Source organism: Hypomesus nipponensis, chromosome 13 (assembly GCF_054491055.1).
Source record: "Hypomesus nipponensis isolate SF chromosome 13, ASM5449105v1, whole genome shotgun sequence".
NCBI classification, from domain to species: Eukaryota; Metazoa; Chordata; class Actinopteri; order Osmeriformes; family Osmeridae; genus Hypomesus; species Hypomesus nipponensis.
The window spans coordinates 826,520-850,387 of record NC_140373.1 but is presented as its reverse complement, the minus strand read 5'-3'; the positions used below and the strand labels follow the sequence as shown (position 1 = coordinate 850,387).

The window sequence follows — 23,868 nt, the reverse complement described above, 5'->3', positions numbered from 1 at the left end:
AATGCTGTATCACCAAATGTACTAATATTCAAAAGTAAGATTTTATTGTGTTTTTACATAAAGGACCTGATAAACAACATGTTTCATAGATGAGACACCACTTAGAGAAATCAGAAAAGGATTATGTATTTCAAACATTAGTTGTTATTACTACTGTATGATCTAAAACATGTATGAATTATTGTAACACCAAAGTCTAAGGAACCAAAAACACAACTAAATGCACAAACACACAGACACAGCTTTCCTTCCTACTGTGATAAAGCAGGTAAGGAGTCAGTTTTTTGGCATGAAAGTGCACGAGAACTTTACTGCGAAATAAACATGATACAGAACAAAGGGCTACGAAGAAACACAACAGCAATAACAAAACAGGCACTGACAGGGTAGAGGACGACCCCAAAACACCTGGAGAAGGAGCACAGAGCAGGACTTCAAGAAGAAGGGGCTGACGTGGAAACAGCTGGAGAGGATGGCTCAGGTGAGACGAGGGTGGAAGCAATTCATCAATGGCCTATGTTCTGAGAGGAATACAAAGGCCCAAGTAAAGCCACACTGCCATCGATAAAGAAACAAAGAATAAGACTTCAAAACAAGGTCAGAGACATCTTATATAGCCATCCTAATGAGTCTACACAAAACAGGTGTGTCTTATATTCTGGTGATGCAGATTGGTGCTTAGATGCCGTGTGATCAGTGACACCTACATCCTGTTTCCTCTGGTGAGTTTCTGTTAGTGGTCATAGTTTGTGTTCCTCTGGGCCGTGCAGGTCTGTCCTCAAGCTGTGGACCATGGCATGGACGTTCTCCCTCTCACTGTTCCTGGTGGCAGGTAGGGGAACCTTCATACATCCTCCCTCTGTCCTCCTACTTCCACAGGGATTATTAATATGAAATATGGGATTTCAGATTTGTTATCAGAATATCTTGGCTGAGGCTCTTTTAAGATGACTACAATGTTAGAACGAGAGGACAGTACTGTTACCAACGATATAAATGCACTTATGTTTACACATACATACAATAGCCTATATACACATATATTATACACACACATATATACACATGCACATACATACACACCGACATTTATATATACACACACTTCTACTGTTGAAATCCTAAATGCAAATCAAGCTGTAATTATTGCACCAACAAAACATGTAGCTAAAAGTATCAGGAAGGTATTAGTTTGAAAGAGACAATTCACATATACATCACCAATAAAAAAAAATACAGACCAACACACACGACAAGTCCAAACTAAGTGTTGATTTACAAGCTTTTCTGACATGTGAAAGTATTTCAAATGTTCCGGTAGTAAGAAGCTCGTTGGAACAAGACTGGGACAGTGTTCCTCCCATGTCTCACTGCTGTGAGCACACAGGAAGATTAGAAAGAGTTTCTTATGGAAGTTTGGATGTTTCTGAAGTTATGTATTATTGCTATAGCTCATCTCACTTCCTCATGAGCCACAGTGAAAGTTTATCAAGAGATAGTAACATTCACTATTGATACTAATTATCGATACTAGATACTAGCATGATGTGTTGTTAGTCCACAGTTGTGGTTTCTCCTTGAGGGAGGAGCGGGGGGGGGGGGGGGGGTTAAGACCTTATACATCAGCTACACCCAATAAGGGTTCCAGTGGTACTTTCAAACTTTAAGTTATATATATATATACCAGAATATGTGCTACAGAAAGTATCTCATGCAGTAGGGGTTGTCCATGGGATGAAGGATCATATGTAGTTGAGGTGATCAATGCCCTTTTAAGGTTGTATAAAAGTAAAGACACAAGTAGTGACACTGAACGTGACAGCTACCAGTTCCCTTCATTGTGGTTTCTAGATACTTTAGTATATGTATGTGTGTGTATGTGTGTGTGAGTGTGTGTATGAGTGTGTGTGTGTGTGTGTATGTGTGTGTGAGTGTGTGTGTGTGTGTGTGTGTGTGTGAGTGTGTGTGTGTGTGTGTGTATGTGTGTGTGAGTGTGTGTGTGAGTGTGTGTAAGTGTGTGAGTGTGTGTGTGAGTGTGTGTGTGTTGGGGGTTGGAGTGGGCTGTTCGTTCCTGCATAAACATTCATCATTCTGACTCATTGTCAATGTCATTGTGTCAGTCAGTTGTGACAATAGAATGTCCTGTGGAAGTTTCCAAATGAAAACGTCAAATTCTTAACAACCATCTGTGGATATATGGTATTTTCAATTGTCAATTTTCGCAGACACTCATCCAAATTGAGAGGAATCTGCGATCTTTTGATTTGACTCTGACATATACGTAAAAAGTATATATAAAAAACAGCCATTATTACAACTGTTTTAGTGTCACGCAGGTAACTGGTAATTTTTTAAATTATTATTCTTCCTTTCAAGACTTAAAAAAAACAAACAGTGAAAGGAGATGAGAGAGGGGGAGAGGAGAACAGAGAAGCCAAAAACAGAGTAAAGCAGAGCAGAGTACAGTACAGCAGTCAAGTACTCAATGATGCAAACCTTTTACTTTTTTTCGAAAATGGTTTTTCAACCTTTCCAGGTTTTTTTCACACACAGTGAAAGGAGAGGAGAGGCGGAGAGGAGAAACAGAGAAGCCAAAAAAACAGTAGAGTAAAGCAGAGCAGAGTACAGTAGAGTTTAGTAGAGTCTTCATCAAGTACTCAACAATGATGCAAACCTATAAAATAAAAAAAAGTAACTTTTTTTTCGAAAGTATCTTTTCAACTTTTTTTGTATGTTTTTTTTTCCACACACAGAGTTAAGACAAATCTTAAGTACAGTAACAAAGTATTTTGTTACTTCCAATCTCTGCATATCATACAATTATCATAAATTTGTCTTGTTTTCTGGTTAGTGCTGCAAGGCTGTTTGGCTTTCAACATGGAGTCTGTGGCTTGGAAGTACCTCAGCAGTCCTGCCGCTGGGTTTGGATACCAGGTGGTGATTAGAGACAGTAGCAGGTATGAGCACACAGCCTGAGCAGCACATTTACATGACATGCAAAAAAGCTTTCCAGGTTGTGTGATTTCCAGTTAGATGTGCTGCTCCTGCTGGATGTTGCTGAACATGTCTGTGCCCTGGCTGCAGCCTGCTCACCAGCGCCCCCTTGGAGCAGGATGGAGAGAGGAGAGGAAAGGTTTACAGGTGTTCCATCAACTCCTGTACTGAGATATCTATACCAGGTAAAGATCCTGTACTGAGATATCTATACCAGGTAAAGATCCTGTACTGAGACGATCTGCTCTTTACATAATCATGCTAAGCATAAGAGGTGCATCAAAACGTTTTTCCAATGTGTAATCCATAAACGTGTTTTCCCTAGTCCCTAGTCATGCAGTCAACATGTCTCTGGGTTTGACAATGACGAAGAATCCAACATCCCAAACCACCATGGTACGTCCAGTCTTTATATGAGGATGGTATTTTCTATCGTTTCAGTTTTTGCTAAGAGATTAGAACAACACTTGGCTTGAGTGAACACAGATTAGATCGGGGATTAGAACAACACTTGGTTTGCGTGAACACAGATTAGATCAGAGATTACACAATGCTCGCCACATTTCACAAATGTGTTCTCCCAAACACGCGCCACTTAGAAGCCACACCTTCAGGTAGACCAAGCTGATGTCTTTTACTGAAGTGGTGAATAATAAGTCCACAAAAAATGACCTAACATTTCCATTGGCTGTAGGCTACTGTGAATTTTGAATTTGCCAATCCCAATTTCCTGATTACGTCAACCAATCCCACACTGCTTCCTGATAACGTCAACCAATCCCACACTGCTTCCTGATTACGTCAACCAATCCCACACTGCTTCCTGATTACGTTAACCAATCCCACACTGCTTCCTGATTACGTTAACCAATCCCACACTGTTTCCTGATTACGTCAACCAATCCCACACTGCTTCCTGATTACGTCAACCAATCCCACACTGCTTCCTGATTATGTCAACCAATCCCACACTGCTTCCTGCTGCCACACACCTACCACAGGTCAGCCTGACTATCCTCTCTGTTCCAGGTATGTGGCCCAACCATCCCTCGAGAGTGTGAGGCCATCACCACCTATAACGGCTTGTGTTTGGAGATAGATGGAAGAGATTCTCCTGGTCCTCCTTTCCCTGCCTCCCTAGAGGGTAACCACGGAAACATCCTCCTACCTTCCATTAGTGTTTGTAACGTCTTCATCTAGCAAATGCTTTTATCCAAAGTGACGTAGGGGGGTTTTGAACCTGCGATCTCTTGGTCTGCAGTCGCAAGCTCAAACCACTGAGCTTTACTGACCCTTTCTGTCACACAATCATTGTTTCATAAAGACAAATTATGTTTCTGCTAAAGTTTGAGATTAGTGAGGATGTATCCACATGTAAATACCTGTGTTCATGTTTTGATGAAAAACGGATAATTTGTGTGTTACATCTTTCATGACTAATGTCATCACAACCTCTGACATCACGGCCCCTGATGTCATCACGCCCTCACATGTAATCACACCCTTCAGTGAACAATCTTAGTCCAGTTTTTCAGGTTTCAAAGATTAATCATGTCCAAACTTTTTCTATGTAAAGCACTTTGAGCTGCAATTCGGGTATGAAAAGTGCTATATAAATAGTCTTACTTACAAAATAAACACTTTTTAGTGTCATGTTTTAGACAGGTGTTCCCAGCAGGTGTTCCTGACAGACCCCCTGCTGTCTGCCTCCCTCTCACGTCTCTCTGTGTTTGCTGTGTTTCCCAGAATGCCCTGGGAAGACCGACATCGCTTTCCTTCTGGACGGATCAGGCAGCGTGGCCATCACAGACTTTGCTAAAATGAAGGTTTTTGTCAAAAATCTGATACGTACGCTAGTTGGGAAGGATACCAAGGTAAGACTTTGTTCTTCTGCTTTGTTGTAAAAAGGGATTTCACAGGAAAATGTATTGATTAATATCACTGTCTATCACTTTGTCAATATCTAATTCCAAACATTTTCTAATTTTGCAGTTTGCTGTGGCCCAGTACTCATCTAGTTGCAAGATTCATTTTAATTTTCAAGATTTTAAACCTCAAATTTGGGAAAGGCAAATTGATGTAATCAATAGACAGAGTGGAGGTACCAAAACTGCTGCTGCAATCCAGAAAGTTGTGTAAGGAACATTTCACAGACGTACACACAGTAGTAGACAACAACACAAACATCAAACACTTTGTTTTATTGCTTTCATTAAAGGGGCCTAAACTAAATTAATTCCACTAATCAAACATATTTATGATCGCTAATCCTCAAATTGTTTTGATTTCTAGTGATGAGGTGTTTTCAGCTTCTGGGGGGTCGAGGGACGGAGCGTCAAAGATCCTGATCGTGATCACAGATGGAGAGTCTCAGGATGGACACCTCCTCCCAAGTGTCACTGACGCAGCTAACAGGAAGTCTATTGTTCGATTTGCTGTTGGGGTAAGACGTGACCGACTGTCTGATAAAAGTAAACAAATGTTGGGCATAGGTCTAGCTCAGTGGTTAGAGTACTTGTCTGCAGTTTAAGAGGTTGCAGGTTTAATCTGATGTTGCTTTTAATTAAAGCATCTGCTAAACAAATGAACACATTATTATTATGATTTTAGTGCATCTAAACAATATAGGATTCAACATTTGCATAGATGCTTTGTGGCCCTTAGCTTCAGGTTCTTCAACCTGGGTTTTTGACTTCCCTTGGTAGTGTGATCCACACAGATGTTCTTTGAATATTTGATGCTTTAGAACAACTTTTCTCTTAGCACAAAAAAGTTGTTTTAAGACAAAAAGCCATTCACACAGTGAAAACTGTGGAAGGAAAAGCGATGCTTCTCTGTGGATAAACAGATGTAGTAAACTGTCTGTGTTCTTCCCAGGTGGGCTCTGCCTTTAACAATCCAAGTGCAAAAAAAGAGTTGAACGACATTGCCTCACTTCCTTCTGAGACACATGTGTTCCAAGTGACCAATTTTGAAGCGCTTAACCAAATCAGCAGAACTTTGCAGAACAGCATCTTCAATATCGAGGGTAGGGGCACTCTGCACTTTCATACCAACATAAACAATAAAACATAGGTCTCTACAGCATCTGAAACAACACCTTTTACACACCATTCAATATGTTATTTAAAGTAATATTTGAACAGTTTGAAACCACAGGACAATGTTCCTCGTATTGTAAAGTAACATAAAACATTTTCAGTTTGTGATAGTTAACTTGCAACAGTACATGAACACCACACAGTGCAGTCTGTTGATGATCATTAATACATTCTTTTAATTTCTGGACTGTACAGTATATCCTGTCTGGACTGTACAGTATATTCTATCTGGACTGTACAGTATATCCCGGGACTGTAGCGTGTAGACCGGACCACTGAACAGCAGTTAAAAACTGGTCTGTCGTTGATGAGCTGTGTGTGGTGTGTGTTTGGTGTGTGTTTGGTGTGTGTGTGGTGTATGGTGTATGTGTGTGTGTGTGTGTGTGTGACAGGCTCGCAGGCTGCAGGAGCGTCACTGGAGATGGAGATGGCACAAGAAGGATTCAGTGCTGCATACTCTCCTGAGGTACCTCAGCATGTCACTACTCTCCTGAGGTACAGCATGTCACTACTCTCCTGAGGTACCTCAGCATGTCACTACTCTCCTGAGGTACCTCAGCATGTCACTACTCTCCTGAGGTACCTCAGCATGTCACTACTCTCCTGAGGTACAGCATGTCACTACTCTCCTGAGGTACCTCAGCATGTCACTACTCTCCTGAGGTACCTCAGCATGTCACTACTCTCCTGAGGTACAGCATGTCACTACTCTCCTGAGGTACCTCAGCATGTCACTACTCTCCTGAGGTACCTCAGCATGTCACTACTCTCCTGAGGTACCTCAGCATGTCACTACTCTCCTGAGGTACCTCAGCATGTCACTACTCTCCTGAGGTACCTCAGCATGTCACTACTCTCCTGAGGTACAGCATGTCACTACTCTCCTGAGGTACAGCATGTCACTACTCTCCTGAGGTACCTCAGCATGTCACTACTCTCCTGAGGTACCTCAGCATGTCACTACTCTCCTGAGGTACCTCAGCATGTCACTACTCTCCTGAGGTACAGCATGTCACTACTCTCCTGAGGTACCTCAGCATGTCACTACTCTCCTGAGGTACAGCATGTCACTACTCTCCTGAGGTACCTCAGCATGTCACTACTCTCCTGAGGTACCTCAGCATGTCACTACTCTCCTGAGGTACCTCAGCATGTCACTACTCTCCTGAGGTACAGCATGTCACTACTCTCCTGAGGTACCTCAGCATGTCACTACTCTCCTGAGGTACCTCAGCATGTCACTACTCTCCTGAGGTACAGCATGTCACTACTCTCCTGAGGTACCTCAGCATGTCACTACTCTCCTGAGGTACCTCAGCATGTCACTACTCTCCTGAGGTACCTCAGCATGTCACTACTCTCCTGAGGTACAGCATGTCACTACTCTCCTGAGGTACCTCAGCATGTCACTACTCTCCTGAGGTACCTCAGCATGTCACTACTCTCCTGAGGTACAGCATGTCACTACTCTCCTGAGGTACCTCAGCATGTCACTACTCTCCTGAGGTACCTCAGCATGTCACTACTCTCCTGAGGTACCTCAGCATGTCACTACTCTCCTGAGGTACCTCAGCATGTCACTACTCTCCTGAGGTACCTCAGCATGTCACTACTCTCCTGAGGTACCTCAGCATGTCACTACTCTCCTGAGGTACAGCATGTCACTACTCTCCTGAGGTACAGCATGTCACTACTCTCCTGAGGTACCTCAGCATGTCACTACTCTCCTGAGGTACCTCAGCATGTCACTACTCTCCTGAGGTACCTCAGCATGTCACTACTCTCCTGAGGTACAGCATGTCACTACTCTCCTGAGGTACCTCAGCATGTCACTACTCTCCTGAGGTACAGCATGTCACTACTCTCCTGAGGTACCTCAGCATGTCACTACTCTCCTGAGGTACCTCAGCATGTCACTACTCTCCTGAGGTACAGCATGTCACTACTCTCCTGAGGTACCTCAGCATGTCACTACTCTTCTGAGGTACCTCAGCATGTCACTACTCTCCTGAGGTACCTCAGCATGTCACTACTCTCCTGAGGTACAGCATGTCACTACTCTCCTGAGGTACCTCAGCATGTCACTACTCTCCTGAGGTACCTCAGCATGTCACTACTCTCCTGAGGTACAGCATGTCACTACTCTCCTGAGGTACCTCAGCATGTCACTACTCTCCTGAGGTACCTCAGCATGTCACTACTCTCCTGAGGTACCTCAGCATGTCACTACTCTCCTGAGGTACCTCAGCATGTCACTACTCTCCTGAGGTACCTCAGCATGTCACTACTCTCTTGAGGTACAGCATGTCACTACTCTCCTGAGGTACCTCAGCATGTCACTACTCTCCTGAGGTACCTCAGCATGTCACTACTCTCCTGAGGTACCTCAGCATGTCACTACTCTCCTGAGGTACCTCAGCATGTCACTACTCGCCTGAGGTACAGCATGTCACTACTCTCCTGAGGTACCTCAGCATGTCACTACTCTCCTGAGGTACAGCATGTCACTACTCTCCTGAGGTACAGCATGTCACTACTCTCCTGAGGTACCTCAGCATGTCACTACTCTCCTGAGGTACCTCAGCATGTCACTACTCTCCTGAGGTACCTCAGCATGTCACTACTCTCCTGAGGTACAGCATGTCACTACTCTCCTGAGGTACCTCAGCATGTCACTACTCTCCTGAGGTACCTCAGCATGTCACTACTCTCCTGAGGTACCTCAGCATGTCACTACTCTCCTGAGGTACCTCAGCATGTCACTACTCTCCTGAGGTACAGCATGTCACTACTCTCCTGAGGTACCTCAGCATGTCACTACTCTCCTGAGGTACCTCAGCATGTCACTACTCTCCTGAGGTACAGCATGTCACTACTCTCCTGAGGTACAGCATGTCACTACTCTCCTGAGGTACCTCAGCATGTCACTACTCTCCTGAGGTACCTCAGCATGTCACTACTCTCCTGAGGTACCTCAGCATGTCACTACTCTCCTGAGGTACAGCATGTCACTACTCTCCTGAGGTACAGCATGTCACTACTCTCCTGAGGTACCTCAGCATGTCACTACTCTCCTGAGGTACCTCAGCATGTCACTACTCTCCTGAGGTACCTCAGCATGTCACTACTCTCCTGAGGTACAGCATGTCACTACTCTCCTGAGGTACCTCAGCATGTCACTACTCTCCTGAGGTACCTCAGCATGTCACTACTCTCCTGAGGTACCTCAGCATGTCACTACTCTCCTGAGGTACCTCAGCATGTCACTACTCTCCTGAGGTACCTCAGCATGTCACTACTCTCCTGAGGTACCTCAGCATGTCACTACTCTCCTGAGGTACCTCAGCATGTCACTACTCTCCTGAGGTACAGCATGTCACTACTCTCCTGAGGTACAGCATGTCACTACTCTCCTGAGGTACCTCAGCATGTCACTACTCTCCTGAGGTACCTCAGCATGTCACTACTCTCCTGAGGTACCTCAGCATGTCACTACAGCGTCACTACAGCGTCACTACAGCGTCACTACACTACAGCATCACTACAGAGTCACTACAGCGTCAGTACAGCATCACTACAGCGTCACTACACTACAGCATCACTACAGAGTCACTACAGCGTCACTACAGCGTCACTACAGCGTCAGTACAGCGTCAGTACAGCATCACTACAGCGTCACTACACTACAGCATCACTACAGAGTCACTACAGCGTCACTACATGTCACTACAGCGTCACTACACTACATGTTACTACAGCGTCCAAAAAACACTCGACTACTATCAGATAACGTGAAACCGAATGTGATTCAGGATTATAATTTTTTAATATGATCCTAATGACAGCTACGTTTCCACAGTTTTGTGTTTTCTTTGTTCTTGTTTCCTAACCGTTCGTTGCAATTGACAAGAAACAATGGGGTATGTATTTAGCTGTTCGGTTAACATCGCTGCTTCCTTCAGGGAGGATATCATATAGGAACTGTTGGAGCCTTCCAGTGGAAAGGAGGGTACCAGTCTTATGTGAACAGAGACCGGCAGCCCACCTTCTACCAGAACATGAATGGAGAACCTGATAGCTACCTGGGTAAGAGTTTGACCAAAAAATCTCACCAGAAATTGTCTCTCTGAAAATGACGTAAATCCTGTCTTGATTGGGCCCCTCATCCACACCCAGCTCAGATCATTTGGCAGAATTGTCGCCAGTCACAAGATGAGATTTTTTATTTCATTCCGTCTTGCCAAGTCAACAATATGTTTTGGTGAATAAGATGAATTCTTCCCCACTCCCTGTCTCTGTAGGTTATTCCATGAGCACTGCGAGGACGAGGTTTGGCACGTTCACGGTGGTGGGAGCTCCCAGGGCGGGTCACAGGGGCCAGGTGATGGTCTTGTCCCCGGGGAGAACCGACCAGACTCTACAGATTACAGGACAGGTCGGTGTGCTACTGGTTAAAGTGCTCATGAAGTAAAATAATAAAGTATGACAGAAATACTGAACTATGAAGTGATAAAATAAGGATGTGAACTACCACAAATCTGTATTTTGGTTGTTTCACCTCTTGCAGGTCCATGTTAAAAGGGTTTCTGTTTGTGTGTCCCTCAGATTGGGGCGTACTTTGGGGCGGAGGTTTGTGCGATGGACGTGGATGGTGATTCCTACTCTGACCTGGTGCTGGTGTCGTCTCCCATGTACACAGAGAAAGACAGAGAGGGAATGATATTCATCTGTACCCTTACTGAGAAGGTATTTAAAGTATCACGCCCTATAATATTAAGCTCTACATTGGCTTACACTTCATTAGACGAAAAACAAATTTGAATATTCCACAACCATCATATCGATTGTTGTTTTGGTCATATGAAATTGATAGTAGTCCAATGTTGTTTCAAAGTCTGTCAACTTGTTTTTTTCTGTCCAGAAAGGAGTGTCCTTTCCTGGAGGACGTGAGAACATGTTGCAGGGGGAGGCAGGAGAGAGGAGCAGGTTTGGCATGTCGCTTGCCCCTCTGCCGGACCTCAATAACGACGGGTTCAACGACCTGGCGGTGGGAGCTCCTCTGGAGGACGACGGCCAGGGGCGCGTCTACATCTTCCACGGCCAGAGACGCGGCATCAACAACCTCTACTCCCAGGTACAGCCTCTACTCCCAGGTACAGCCTCTACTCTCAGGTACAGCCTCTACTCCCAGGTACAGCCTCTACTCCCAGGTACAGCCTCTACTCCCAGGTACAGCCTCTACTCCCAGGTACAGCCTCTACTCTCAGGTACAGCCTCTACTCCCAGGTACAGCCTCTACTCCCAGGTACAGCCTCTACTCCCAGGTACAGCCTCTACTCTCAGGTACAGCCTCTACTCCCAGGTACAGCCTCTACTCCCAGGTACAGCCTCTACTCCCAGGTACAGCCTCTACTCTCAGGTACAGCCTCTACTCCCAGGTACAGCCTTTACTCCCAGGTACAGCCTCTACTCCCAGGTACAGCCTCTACTCCCAGGTACAGCCTCTACTCCCAGGTACAGCCTCTACTCCCAGGTACAGCCTCGACTCCCAGGTACAGCCTCTACTCCCAGGTACAGCCTCTACTCCCAGGCACAGCCTCTACTCTCAAGTCTGTGTAAGGAAATCGATTTTGAGAAAAGGCACAGGTGTGAAAAACATACATTGGTCTACGAAGCAGCCAGAAGCTCTGATGTGACAACAGTGTTGATGCATGATCACATCTGTTCCTCCTTCACGCTAGAGAATCGCAGGGTCTGAGGTGCATTCTGGCATGAAGTTCTTTGGCCTGTCCATCAGCCAGTCGTCTCTGGACCTCAGTGGAGACGCTCTCCCGGACATGGCCGTGGGCTCCAAGGGGGCCGTCGTCTTACTCAGGTGTTTCTAGAGTTTCTGAAGCAGATAACTCAGGTGTTTCTAGAGCAGGGGTCTCTGACCCTGCTCCCGGAGAGCTACCTGCCTGGAGGTTTTAGCACACCTGATTCTAATGATTAGCTGGTTGTTCAGGTAACTAGTGTTAAATCAGGTCAAATAAGTGTGGTTGGAGCAAAAACCTATAGGAAGGTAGCTATCAAGGAACAGGGTTGGGTACCCCAATTCTAGAGCTTCCAGAGCAGACAATCTACTTGTTGTAGAATTGTTTTGCTAGATGTTTTGTTTATACATTTTTCTTCATGTTTTGTATTCATGCTCCAGGTCCAAACCCATAGTGAACGTGAATGTTGAAGTGTCTTTTAACCCGACCAGAATCTCCACCAGTCACTCAGACTGCGTGATCCCTCTTCCTCACACCGCGACAGTCTGCTTCACCATGACCTTGCGCACTCAAGGACAAACAGGTTCTTTTCCTGGACTCCTTTGTTTATGATTTGCATTGTAACATAGTTTGCAGTTTACCTTCCCAGCCATAAGTGTGTGATTGGAGCTTAATCTGAAGTGCTAACTGTTCTTCCAGCTCGCGCGCAGGTTAATTACACGTTGACACTGGACGCAAGACGCAAAGCACCCAACTTCCGTGCTTACTTTCCGCTCAAACAACAACAGGACACAAATATGGTCACCCTGGACCTGAAGAGGATTTGCAACAAACACAACTTCTTCATTGAGGTGGGTGTGAGACCTGCATTCGTGTGTGCGTGTGTGTATCTGTGTGTGTGTGTGTGTGGTGGGGGGTTTTAAGTATAAAGATCAGAATGTGTACTCTCTCTAGGCTTGCCCGGAGGACTCTCTCAACTCAGTCCACAATGAAGTTTCGTTCAGTTTTGAAGGCTTGCCCTCCTCAGACTCTCTCTCTCCCAGCCTGATCCAGGGCTCCACTACCACCTCCAATCACCCGGTCAGTTTCCCCTGGTCTCTGAGCTGTTTAACCCTTATTTCAGGACCATTCAACATCAATTAAACCATTTAACATATTCTCTCATCCTACAGCTGGACTTTGAGATCAACTGTGGATCTGATGGCAAATGTACAGACAACCTCAAAGTGGATTTTAATTTTACTGGGTAAGATCACCGGATCATCAAGGAAACCAGCTGGTTTAGGATGGCTCCAAGGGTAGCGCCGCACCGTTCAGGCTAAAGCCGTAGCGCAGGGGCCTGGGTTTGTTTCTGGCCTGGGCAATTTCCTGTTTGTCCTCTTCTCTCTCCCGCCCTGCTCTCCTGTCTCTCTCCAACTCTCTCTGTCGATATCAAAAAGGCCAAAAGAATATCTGACCCTTTTCAACCGTGTGTGTCGTCAGTTCCTCTGAGCTGAGGGTAGGAATCGATGACGTGCTGAGTCTGACTGTGTCGATGGAGAGCAGGGAGGAGGACTCCTACAACAGCCGGGTCATCCTTAGCTACCCTGCCGGCCTCTCCTACAGACGCTTCACCCCCATCCAGGCAAGGCTGCTCTCTGCTCCACAAACACATCCTGAAAACCGATCAATGTGTTACTGAACAGTAATAAGTGTGTCTCACATCCTGAAAAACGATCAATGTGTTACTGAACAGTAATAAGTGTGTCTCACATCCTGAAAAACGATCAATGTGTTACTGAACAGGGATGATAATGTGTCTGTGTGTCTGGCTGTGTGACAGGGGAGAGTGGAATGCAGCTCGTTAGATAGTGAATCTGAAGGAAAGACAGGAAGAAGCGAATGCACCATCGACAAGCCCATCTTCAAGACCAACAGCAAGGTTGGTTCTTCACATCACATTTGCCTTTTCTAAAACTGTATGATGAAACCTACTCTGCTGTGTTCATCCATGACAAGCCACATCAACACCATAAACACTCTTACTGCTTTAGAACAGGCTTCAGGGTAAAACATGCACTTGAAAATGTTTTAATTCTTTCTCTGTGTCTGTCTAGGCTGTCTTCACCATCTCCTATGGAATAGATAGAAACAGTCAGTTTGATCCCAGGGTGACCTTCACTGCCAATGCCACAAGGTCTGATAAGCTGTCATAAGCTGTCATAAACTGTCAAAAGCTGCCATAAGCTCCCATAAGCTGCCATAAGCTGCCATTCGTTCTGCAGTGTGTTATGATGTGTGTGACTGTACCTCCACTAACGTCCTCATTTGAACCCCTCCAGTGGAAACCTTCATTCCCCAAGGGAGTGAGCTGTTCATACAGAGAAACATCGGGGTGCAGTACAGCATTTATGTGTTGCTTTCCAGGTGTGTGCTACTCCTTTATCAAACCGTAAATGTTTAAGTAGAGAGATATTTTGATAACTGTTGGAATCTACATGTGGAGTTTTGTGATTTAAAGTTTTTGACGTTGTTCGTTCAGAGTTGAGGAATCTACGGGCCACATAGACTTCACTGCTGAGAAAAACGATTTGCAGAAACCTGTGTTGCAGTCATTCCAGGTATGTGAGGAGGGTCTCTACCATCGCTTCACTGGTTTTGGAACATAATTCAGGAATGATACAACTCCCTTTTCTCTTTCTAAGGTTTTAAACTTTGCTAGAGAATTCAACCTCACCGTGATAATCAAGGTGCCCATGCAGCTTGGTGAGACAGACATCTGGGTTGACTCCAGAGGGATGCAGGTGAGAGGAATGAATAATCACCAGCATTTAAACCAGTGGCATGGATTTGTTTTCAAAAGCTTTTTTATTTTTATTTACAGAAAAGTATACATTTAATGGATCAATTTTCTTAATAAGGGGGGTGGGAGGGGGGAGATTTGTCATTTTCAAAAAGTGGGCGGCACATGTACCAGTGGAGTGTAATGAAACCTACACACCTGGTTTAAACAAGTTTTAGAACTGTTGGAACATATGAATACAAGTGGGTTATTGTCATGAGTTGTTTTGGAGCCAAGTCTGTTTATGAATCAACACGTCACGCTGTTCTGCATAAACAAACTATTTCTGTCACAGATTCCAGGATGCAAAAGAGAAAAAGATGAGGAACCAACTGTCAGAGACTTTGTGGACAAGTTGAAGAGAAAATCCCCTCTGGTGAGCAGCAGGAATCTGAGTCCTCCAGAAAGGGAACACCTTGTATAGCTGTTGTGACCACGTTCCATCGATTTCAAATCAAACCACATTTTTACAAAACTGGTTTTGTAAAAAGTAATATTACAGAGGGCTGCACATAAACACACTGTATAACAAATCATTTATAACGTTTTTAGTATGTAATATCGACAGCAGAAATGGTGTGAGCGTCCATACAGACATGAAGCTGGTGTCTGTACGTGTGCAGGACTGTGCGGTGGCCAGGTGTGGCGTGTTCACCTGCAGCGTGTTCGTGAGAAGAGACGACTCCCTCCTCTACAACATCTCTGGAAACATCAGTTCAGGATGGATAGAACAGGTAACACAGCTTCAATCTCTCCACGAATATATCATCAGCTATGCCTGCTGGTTTGATAGATCATGTTACAGTAGCCTTTCTCAACCCTGGTCCTCAGGGACCCCTGTCCTGCATGTTCTAGATGTTTCCCTGGTCCAGCACACCTTAGGGACCCCTGTCCTGCATGTTCTAGATGTTTCCCTGCTCCAGCACACCTTAGGGACCCCTGTCCTGCATGTTCTAGATGTTTCCCTGCTCCAGCACACCTGAGTGAACGGGTCGTTATGAAGCTCAGCAGAAGAAGCCAGGTAGCTGATTTGACCTCTGACCTGTGATGTGTTTCTGTCCTTCAGATTGGCCTGACGTCTGGCCAGTTCTCTCTGACCAGCACGGCCACCCTGGACTACGACAGAGATCAGTACATCTACGACTCCCAGGACTCCAAGAACAACCCTCCCATCCAGAAGGTACGGGAGCCATCATCATCATCATCATCACTTCCTTGTGTCCCTTAACATGACACAGTGTGTGTGTGTGTATACTGTGTGTGCGTGTGTATACTGTGTGTGTGTATAGTGTGTGTGTGTATAGTGTGTGTGTTTTGACTCATGGTGGGACTGGTACATCATGGCTGGGATGTGGTCCAGGTTATCTGTCTGAAACACTGCTGATGTTTGAGTCCTTCCTGGTGTGCAGGTAGAAACACTGCTGATGTTTGAGTCCTTCCTGGTGTGCAGGTAGAAACACTGCTGATGTTTGAGTCCTTCCTGGTGTGCAGGTAGAAACACTGCTGATGTTTGAGTCCTTCCTGGTGTGCAGGTAGAAACACTGCTGATGTTTGAGTCCTTCCTGGTGTGCAGGTAGAAACACTGCTGATGTTTGAGTCCTTCCTGGTGTGCAGGTAGAAACACTGCTGATGTTTGAGTCCTTCCTGGCGTGCAGGTAGAAACACTGCTGATGTTTGAGTCCTTCCTGGTGTGCAGGTAGAAACACTGCTGATGTTTGAGTCCTTCCTGGTGTGCAGGTAGAAACACTGCTGATGTTTGAGTCCTTCCTGGTGTGCAGGTAGAAACACTGCTGATGTTTGGGTCCTTCCTGGTGTGCAGGTAGAAACGTACGTGGAGGTGTTTCCTGAGGTGGACCTGACTAAGGAGATCGTGGGCGGATCCCTGGGGGGGCTGGTGCTGCTGGCGTTGATCACGGCTGCTCTGTATAAGGTCATCATGGTTATTATGCTTGGTCTTTATAAGGTCATCAGGATTGCAATGCGTGGGTATGGCTGGGTTGCTCTTAAGCATTACACATTCAGCCTGTGTGTTTTACATTTTACAGGTAGTTGTACAAAACAGTGCAATACATTTATACTGAAAATACTGCTTTTAGAAGTTAAGGATTATATCAGGAGGATGATTTATGTCTAACTCTATCCCTGTCTCTCTCCATCCCTCCCTCTTTTTCTCTATATCCCCTCTTTCTCTCCCTTTCTCCCTCTCTCTCTGTCCCTCCATCTCTCTCCCTGTCCCTCTCTCTCTCTCCCTCCCTCTCTCTCCCTTGTGTGTCTCTCTCTCTTCCTCTCTCTCTCCCCCCCTCTCTATCTCCCCTCTTCCCCCCCCCCCTCTCTCCTCTCTCCCTCTCCCCCAGGCTGGGTTTTTTAAGAGTCAGTACAAGCAGATGATGGAGAACTCAGGTGATCCTGAGGGAGCGGACCCTGAACGTGAGAACACTGTGTTGGAGGAGAACATCTAGTGGAGCCTACTCTGTGTCATCCAGGAGTGTGTTTGAGGGAGACTCATGTCTTAACGCTTAATGCTTTGGGGCTATCTTGTTGTTATTATCAGTGACCTATGCACTTGTAAAGCTCTCTCTTGGAAGTCGCTTTGGATAAAAGCGTCTGCTCAATGAATAAATGTAAATGTAATGTAAATGTTAACAAAGCAAATTTAGTGTTGTTGATGTTAAAGTTCTTGTTTCGGAAACACAAATTTCTACTGCTCCTTTGCAACGCTCCCTCACCCCCCTCAGCAGTCTCACCCCTCACAACCCCCTCACACCCCCTCACACCCCCTCACACCCCCCTCACACCCCCCTCACCCCTCACACCCCCCTCACACCCCCTCACACCCCCCTCACACCCCCCTTACACCCCCTCACACCCCCCTCACCCCTCACACACCCCTCACCCCTCAGACCCTTCCCCCTTAAGGGGCCTTCTTAGACTTTTGTAACACCATTTAGTTACATAACATTTTCTACATACCAACAATGTTTTTACTATACCTGTTGCTACATGAGTTAATGAAATCATCATTAGAAGTGTTTCTATGTGCGTGGTAGTTACTATAACCCTGATTGATGAATATTCAGCTACCCCTGTTGCTGAATATTTTATATTAAATGTCTGAAATGAAGAAATTGTATTCCTTTTATTGAAATATCACAACTACTCACCCATGCTTTTCCTCTGTCTGACGGTGGTCCAACTGGAGGAGGGGTTAGACATGGAGGGAGAGAGAAGAGGGAGGGAGGGTAGGATGAGAGGGGGAGGTGAAGGAAGAGAAGAGAGACACGCAGGAGAAGATGAGAAGGAGAGGCGGTTTGAGGGAGAAAGTTAAAACACACCAGATAAAAGACATGACTATCTTCCCTGTATGTCTGCTTGGCAGCATGGAAACGTCAGCCATGGAAACGGTGTGGATGCAAATGAAGCAGGGATAAGAAAGGTACATGACAACATGGTTTACATTCTTCGAATAGGAAATGGAACAATCCCTCTCTTTCTCCCTCTCTGTCTCTCTCTCTCTCGCTCCCTCCCTCTCTCTCCTTCTCTAGGCTGAACATAGTAACAGTAATTGAACAATGTCAACATCAAATATTCAAAGTCTGCTGTGAACACCACAACTCTCACGTCTCTCTCCTCAGGTAAGGTGCATTTACCTTCCCCTATTATCACCTGTGCATTCCTCACATATCTGCTCCTTTATCATAGAAGAACACCTAGATGTATCATTTACAGTACAGGGAAGATTGTTTTTGTGGAATGAGAATTTTATAAATACATCCACACTTAAAATAGTAATTAAATTCATCCGGAATTTGTATCAGCTGGGTGAAACAGTATCAATCAAACATGTTAATTTGGGGGGTATTTCAAGTTCAAGTCTTTTATTGTCAGGTACAACACAGGGTCAGACTGGGCAACACAAAACAACCTGGCATAACATGACACAAGTACTCAGATTGTTATGCCAGGTTGCTTTGTCTTGTCTTAATTTCAGTATTTCCTTACGTAATAATTTCATAGTGACGGGATAAAGAGACAGGAAATGTAGGGAGAGAGAGTTATATTATTATTGTTAAGCTCCTTCTTACATGTTATGATATATATATATCTTGTCCCTTCAATGTGACCTGCTTTGGCAATATTGCTCAACCCGAACATTCATGCCAACAAAGCATTCTGAACAGAACACAGAGAGAGAGAAAGAGAGAGAGAGAGAGAGAGAGAGAGAGAGAGGGAGAGTGAAAGAGATGGAGTGAGAGAGAGAGAGAGAGGGGGGGGGGAGAGTGAAAGAGAGAGAGTGAGAGAGAGAGAGAGAGAGAGAGAGAGAGAGAGAGAGAGAGAGAGAGAGAGAGAGAGAGAGAGAGAGAGAGAGATGAGGGGTGGCATGTAGCAGAGGGCCTGGGCTGGATTCAAACCCAGGCAGCTGGGGTTAGGCCTTAGCCAACTGGGGTACCCCACAAAACTACTAAATACTTATGCGTTTATCTACCGGTATGTGTTTGTGTATGTTTATGTGTGTGTGTATCTGTGTGTGTAAGTCTTTGTGTGTATCTATCTATGTGTGTGTGTATCTATGCATCTGTGTGTGTGTGTGTGTGTGTGTGTAGCTCAGAGCCATGCAGTGCAGAGTCTCATCTATTGCCCTGCTCCTTGGTAAGAGTATTTCAAGTCATCAGTCTAGTCAACACACTTCCTACAACCTTCCAGCCTCTCCAGCTCAGGACAAACTCAGTTATGAGATGATTATGTGTTTGCAGAGTTCTGGGTGCTCTCTGCCTGTGCACTCCATCAGTATCATCCGGTCAGAACTCCTCTGAATTGGACTGCTGCCCAGAGCTACTGTAGAGAGCACTTTGTTGACCTGGCGACCGTAGACAGCATGGAGGACATGCAGGGCCTGATAAACCAGGTGAAAAACCCTGGACAGTGGGTTTGGACAGGACTGACTAGAGACAGGAGTGTCAGCAGCTGGAAGTGGTCTCTTTCAGGCAGTCAGTTCTTCAGAGAAGGAGAGACGGAGTACAGGAACTGGGCCCAGCCAGAGCCAATCACAGGCCAGCCCTGCGCTGCACTGGTCAGCAATGAAACAGGAGTATGGAGAGACTATGCATGTACAAATACTTACTCTTTTGTCTGTTCTCACAGGGGTGAGTTAGTATTTTCTATTCCTAACAACACATCTTTCAGATATTAGATGAATGTTTGCTTGCCATGGCCTTCTAGAGGAAATAACTGATGCAGAAAAACTATTTTGTTTTAAAGGCGGAGGGTCGATACTTTTTCATGAGGAAATATGTTGGTAACATAAAAAAAAAATATGACTGAATAATATTGATGATGGATACTCTTAGGTAATGATCCTGGCAAGCCGAAGTACATCCTGGTTCTAGAACCAAAAACTTGGAGAGGCGCTCAGCTCTACTGCAGACAGAATTACACAGACCTGGCCAGCATCAGGAACCAGACTGAAAACATCGAGATACAGCAACTTGTTCTGGGAGAGAATTCATCTGCCATCGTCTGGATCGGTCTGTTCAAAGACGACTGGATGTGGTCAGACGGGTCTAACTCCTCCTTCAGATACTGGAGGATTGACCAACCATTGGACAGCAATAACTATGACTGTGCCGACACACATCCATATGATTCATGGCAGTGGTTTTCTCACGACAGTTGTTCTTCATCCAAATATGTTATTTGTCACAATGGTGAGTGAGACTTGGCAGCTGCCAGTGAGGTTTGAACATGTCACTGGTGTATTCTAGGTGATGAGGAGGCCTATACAAACAAGGGTTTCCTGTATGTCCTCTATTAAAGGTCCCATGACATGCTGTTTTTGGATGCTTTTATTTAGGCCTTAGTGGTCCCCTAATACTGTATCTGAAGTCTCTTTCCCGAAATTCAGCCTTGGTGCTGAATTACAGCCACTACGAGCAGTCCCACAATGAGCTTTCCTTAGGATGTGCCATTTCTGTGTCTGTAGCTTTAAATGCTATGAGGAAGAAAGAGGCGGGGCTAACTGCCATGCTTCGCTCGTTTGCAAGCCATGATGTCTCTCCAGGAAACACCAATATCGCGCTTGCACGGTCGGTACAACAGGTCATTTCTCATTCTCTGGGCAGGCAAAGCAGAGAAAGGGGATGTAACCTTTCAAATTCCATTTCGGCCAATTTGAGCTTTAATTTTCTCAAAGGCGGAGCAGGATACCCAGGGCTTGGGCGCCTATCGCAATTACTAACCACTGCAGGACCATTGGCAGGCTGTAGGGAACTCATTAATGTTTTAAAAAAATCATAAAGTGACATTTTGAGGTTTTTCATGGGACCTTTAAATAGAGGACACGTTATACATGGTGGGGGACTTGGCAGAGTGACAGTATGCCCTCTACTTCATACTAGACCACACCACTGAAATGGGGGTTTCACTACAGAATGAAAGCTTGCAGGGTGTTTGTAGGAGATCACATGTAGTTAATAAACCTGCTCACCAGATGGGCTGGAATGAGACTCAATTAATACTCAACTACAAACTAGATTATTTGGTGGTGAATCACCCATAAAAATAAAAAAACATTCTGTTTGAGCATATAAGCATTATAAGGAGCTGTGTCACTACTGTAAAGGGAATCTTGTCAACTGTGCGTTACATGTCAGTGTATTTAACTTTATAATCCTGCATTAAGTAACAATAATAATACAACTGTGTTATAAAGGATTCTTCCTCATTCTCACCCCAGGGAGCATCACAAGCACTATGACCCCGAGCACTCTTGGTACAACAACAGGAAGTGCTACAACCCTAGTCGCTCTTGGTACAACAACAGTAAGTGCTACAACCCTAGTCGCTCTTGGTACAACAACAGTAAGTGCTACAACCCTAGTCGCTCTTGGTACAACAACAGGAAGTGTTATATTTAGATTGATATATTTATTTATTTTACTTGAGAAACTGTGATGTACCACTTAATTATAAAGTATACCTCCACTAAGACTCCTACTAAGGTGAAGCTGGTGGGGAGAGTGGAACTGGTTCCTAATTCACCTTCAGACTTAGAGGATCCTGCCATGTTGGACTCCATCTTGCAGCAAGTGAGTGTCTCTCTGTGTGAGGGAAGGCAGTCCTCTGACTGTACATGATGTGTAGTCAAAGTCTCAGTCATTACAGACAACCAGCAGTTACACCCTAGAACCATGTAAGGATTGTTATTACAGTAAGAATACCCTTTACAGTTATAGCAGACAGTGACAGGTTGGTGAAACACACATACTGATCCAAGACCAGTTCAGTGTTCTACAATACACCCCATAATGTGGTGTAACCATGACAGTGTGACTGTGCCCCCAGATGAAGGCAGCTGGGAGGATCCCAGAGCACAGCACGCTGAGATGGAAGAAGCAGAAGGATGGGAAGGTTTTCCACAAGAAGGAGGAGGAGGGAGGAAGAGGAGACACGTGTCATTAACAAGTCACAGCTACTAACTGTTGTTAATTGTGTCTTGTATCTTTGACAGTACTGATGATGTCAATGACATTTCTGTAACTAGCACATGACGCCCTTATTACTTCATACATTTTATTTTTTCTTATTAATCAGGTGGTGGGGTAACATGAAATGAAGTAAAGCCTACTGATCTTGTGGCCTTGTCTCATCATATCAGTATAACAGATACAGATACAATACCTTGTAATCAATCATAACCATAGATGTGCTTTATCTGTGAGTAAAATGTTTAAGATTGTGCTACAACAAGGTATGAGTGTATTATCATTTAATATTTTGCTTCAATTTGGATGTTGGGTGCAGAAGTGAAGCGACTCAGATTGGGCTGAAGTTTCTGCTCAGCCTCCTGCATACTGAATCCATGGTTGAGCAGGTGGAAGGGAAGGTTCTAGACCACACGTGTCAAAGTCAAGGCCCGCGGGCCAAATGTGGTCGCCACATCATTTAATGTGGGAGCTTAAATGATGTATTGAAATGAGTCTACTGCTTTACAGCGTGCGTTGACCATAATCTACATCTCTCACAATGCATTTCGATTACGTTACGGCAAAATGACGACATCCCGCCTCTAGATAGCAGTGTATATACGCATTAGTGTTTGACACGAAGTTCAAAGTTTACCTGTGTGTGAAGGAGAGCATGGTTTGAATGACAGCACGCCCATGCAGCCGATTCTGCAAACGTACCCCATGCAATTTGCATTTTCATCCAAGGCCCTCGGGCATTCAACCCAAGTTGGTATCGCTCTCGAACTTGGTTAGAGTAGCCTACTCAGCCAAGATGTATGTTTCTGCTTTCCCTGACGACAATTTGGAGCCAGAAATTATAGACATCACCTTCACCAGACAAGGTTTTACCAATTGGAACACGGCAATGTGTTTTTATAAAACTCAAAAAGCTATTTCGCGTTGAAATGTAGGCTCAAAAAATTCGCGCGTAGTTCGCACTCGCATTAACTGTGGAAGTCAGTATCTAGCATCAAACCCAGAATACGTCCTCGGTTTGGGCTAATCCCCGAATGTTTGCAATGTCTGGCCCCGTGCCTGAATAACACTTGGGTCGATAAGCAGTCTCAAAACTTTTATCAATATAAAAAATAATCGTGATATACCCCCCAGAAATGTTCACTGCAACCCCAGTCAAAGCATGCTGTATCCGGCCCTGGATGCAAGGCAATTTCAAGAAAGATGGGAAAACGAATACATGTTTGTGCTTCAAGGAGAAAAAAACTGTTTGTATTTTGTGTTATGAGGCGATGTCGGTCGTTATGATTCAAATCTCCGTCAGCCTTTTGACAACAAACACGGAGATAAATATGCCAAATTTACCCTTCAAGAACAAAAGCATTTGTCCAAGCATTAAATGGCGGACTGCAATCGCAGCAGAATATGTTAAGAAAAGCTACACCTAAAAACTATGTTTTTACATCGTAAACATTGTTACATCGTAGTTAACTGGCCCTTTGAGGGCAATCGTAATGCTGATGCAGGGCTGCCAACTGTCACGCATTGGCCGCGAGACACATGCATTTCAACCAGTCCACACGCTCTCACACCACACATTGTATGTCTCACGCTGAGAAGGCAACACCAACCAAGTAGTTCTGCTAACGTTATAAACAGTAATGGAGATTTACATGTGTGCATTTAGCAGACGCTTTTATCCAAAGCGACTTCCGAGACAGAGCTTTACAAAAGAGCATAGG

At 44.9% G+C, this 23,868-nt stretch overlaps 2 protein-coding genes across 2 annotated transcripts; both read left to right on the top strand.

Annotated features, from left to right (window-relative positions):
* The first annotated feature begins 729 nt into the window (after positions 1-729).
* On the top strand, positions 730-17,412 carry LOC146259330 (integrin alpha-D-like). Its single transcript, XM_084670415.1, is given in 31 exon segments — positions 730-832; positions 2,852-2,957; positions 3,085-3,179; positions 3,320-3,390; positions 4,024-4,138; positions 4,741-4,868; positions 4,987-5,129; positions 5,287-5,437; positions 5,872-6,022; positions 6,488-6,561; positions 10,058-10,181; positions 10,397-10,530; positions 10,701-10,841; positions 11,017-11,229; positions 11,837-11,970; positions 12,289-12,431; positions 12,548-12,699; positions 12,803-12,928; positions 13,021-13,094; positions 13,331-13,472; positions 13,671-13,769; positions 13,945-14,024; positions 14,170-14,188; positions 14,190-14,254; positions 14,370-14,448; positions 14,533-14,631; positions 14,965-15,045; positions 15,293-15,403; positions 15,736-15,849; positions 16,489-16,599; positions 17,024-17,412. Coding segments are annotated over 31 exon segments (3,420 nt in total). The 5' UTR covers positions 730-792; the 3' UTR covers positions 17,129-17,412.
* A 1,867-nt stretch (positions 17,413-19,279) lies between these two features.
* On the top strand, positions 19,280-22,807 carry LOC146259329 (macrophage mannose receptor 1-like). Its single transcript, XM_084669930.1, has 6 exons — positions 19,280-19,316; positions 19,421-19,810; positions 20,015-20,371; positions 21,400-21,441; positions 21,645-21,751; positions 22,008-22,807. The coding sequence occupies exons 1-6, from the start codon at positions 19,280-19,282 to the stop codon at positions 22,122-22,124; spliced, it is 1,050 nt and encodes a 349-aa protein (XP_084526056.1). The 3' UTR covers positions 22,125-22,807.
* Positions 22,808-23,868: the final 1,061 nt, after the last annotated feature.

Excerpts from the sequence above, each read along its gene's own strand:
- LOC146259329 (XM_084669930.1), top strand. The coding sequence starts at position 19,280 with ATGCAGTGCAGAGTCTCATCTATTGCCCTGCTCCTTG. Across the intron at positions 19,317-19,420 it reads ATCTATTGCCCTGCTCCTTG|AGTTCTGGGTGCTCTCTGCC; the intron begins GTAAGAGTATTT and ends ATGTGTTTGCAG. Across the intron at positions 20,372-21,399 it reads ATATGTTATTTGTCACAATG|GGAGCATCACAAGCACTATG; the intron begins GTGAGTGAGACT and ends TTCTCACCCCAG.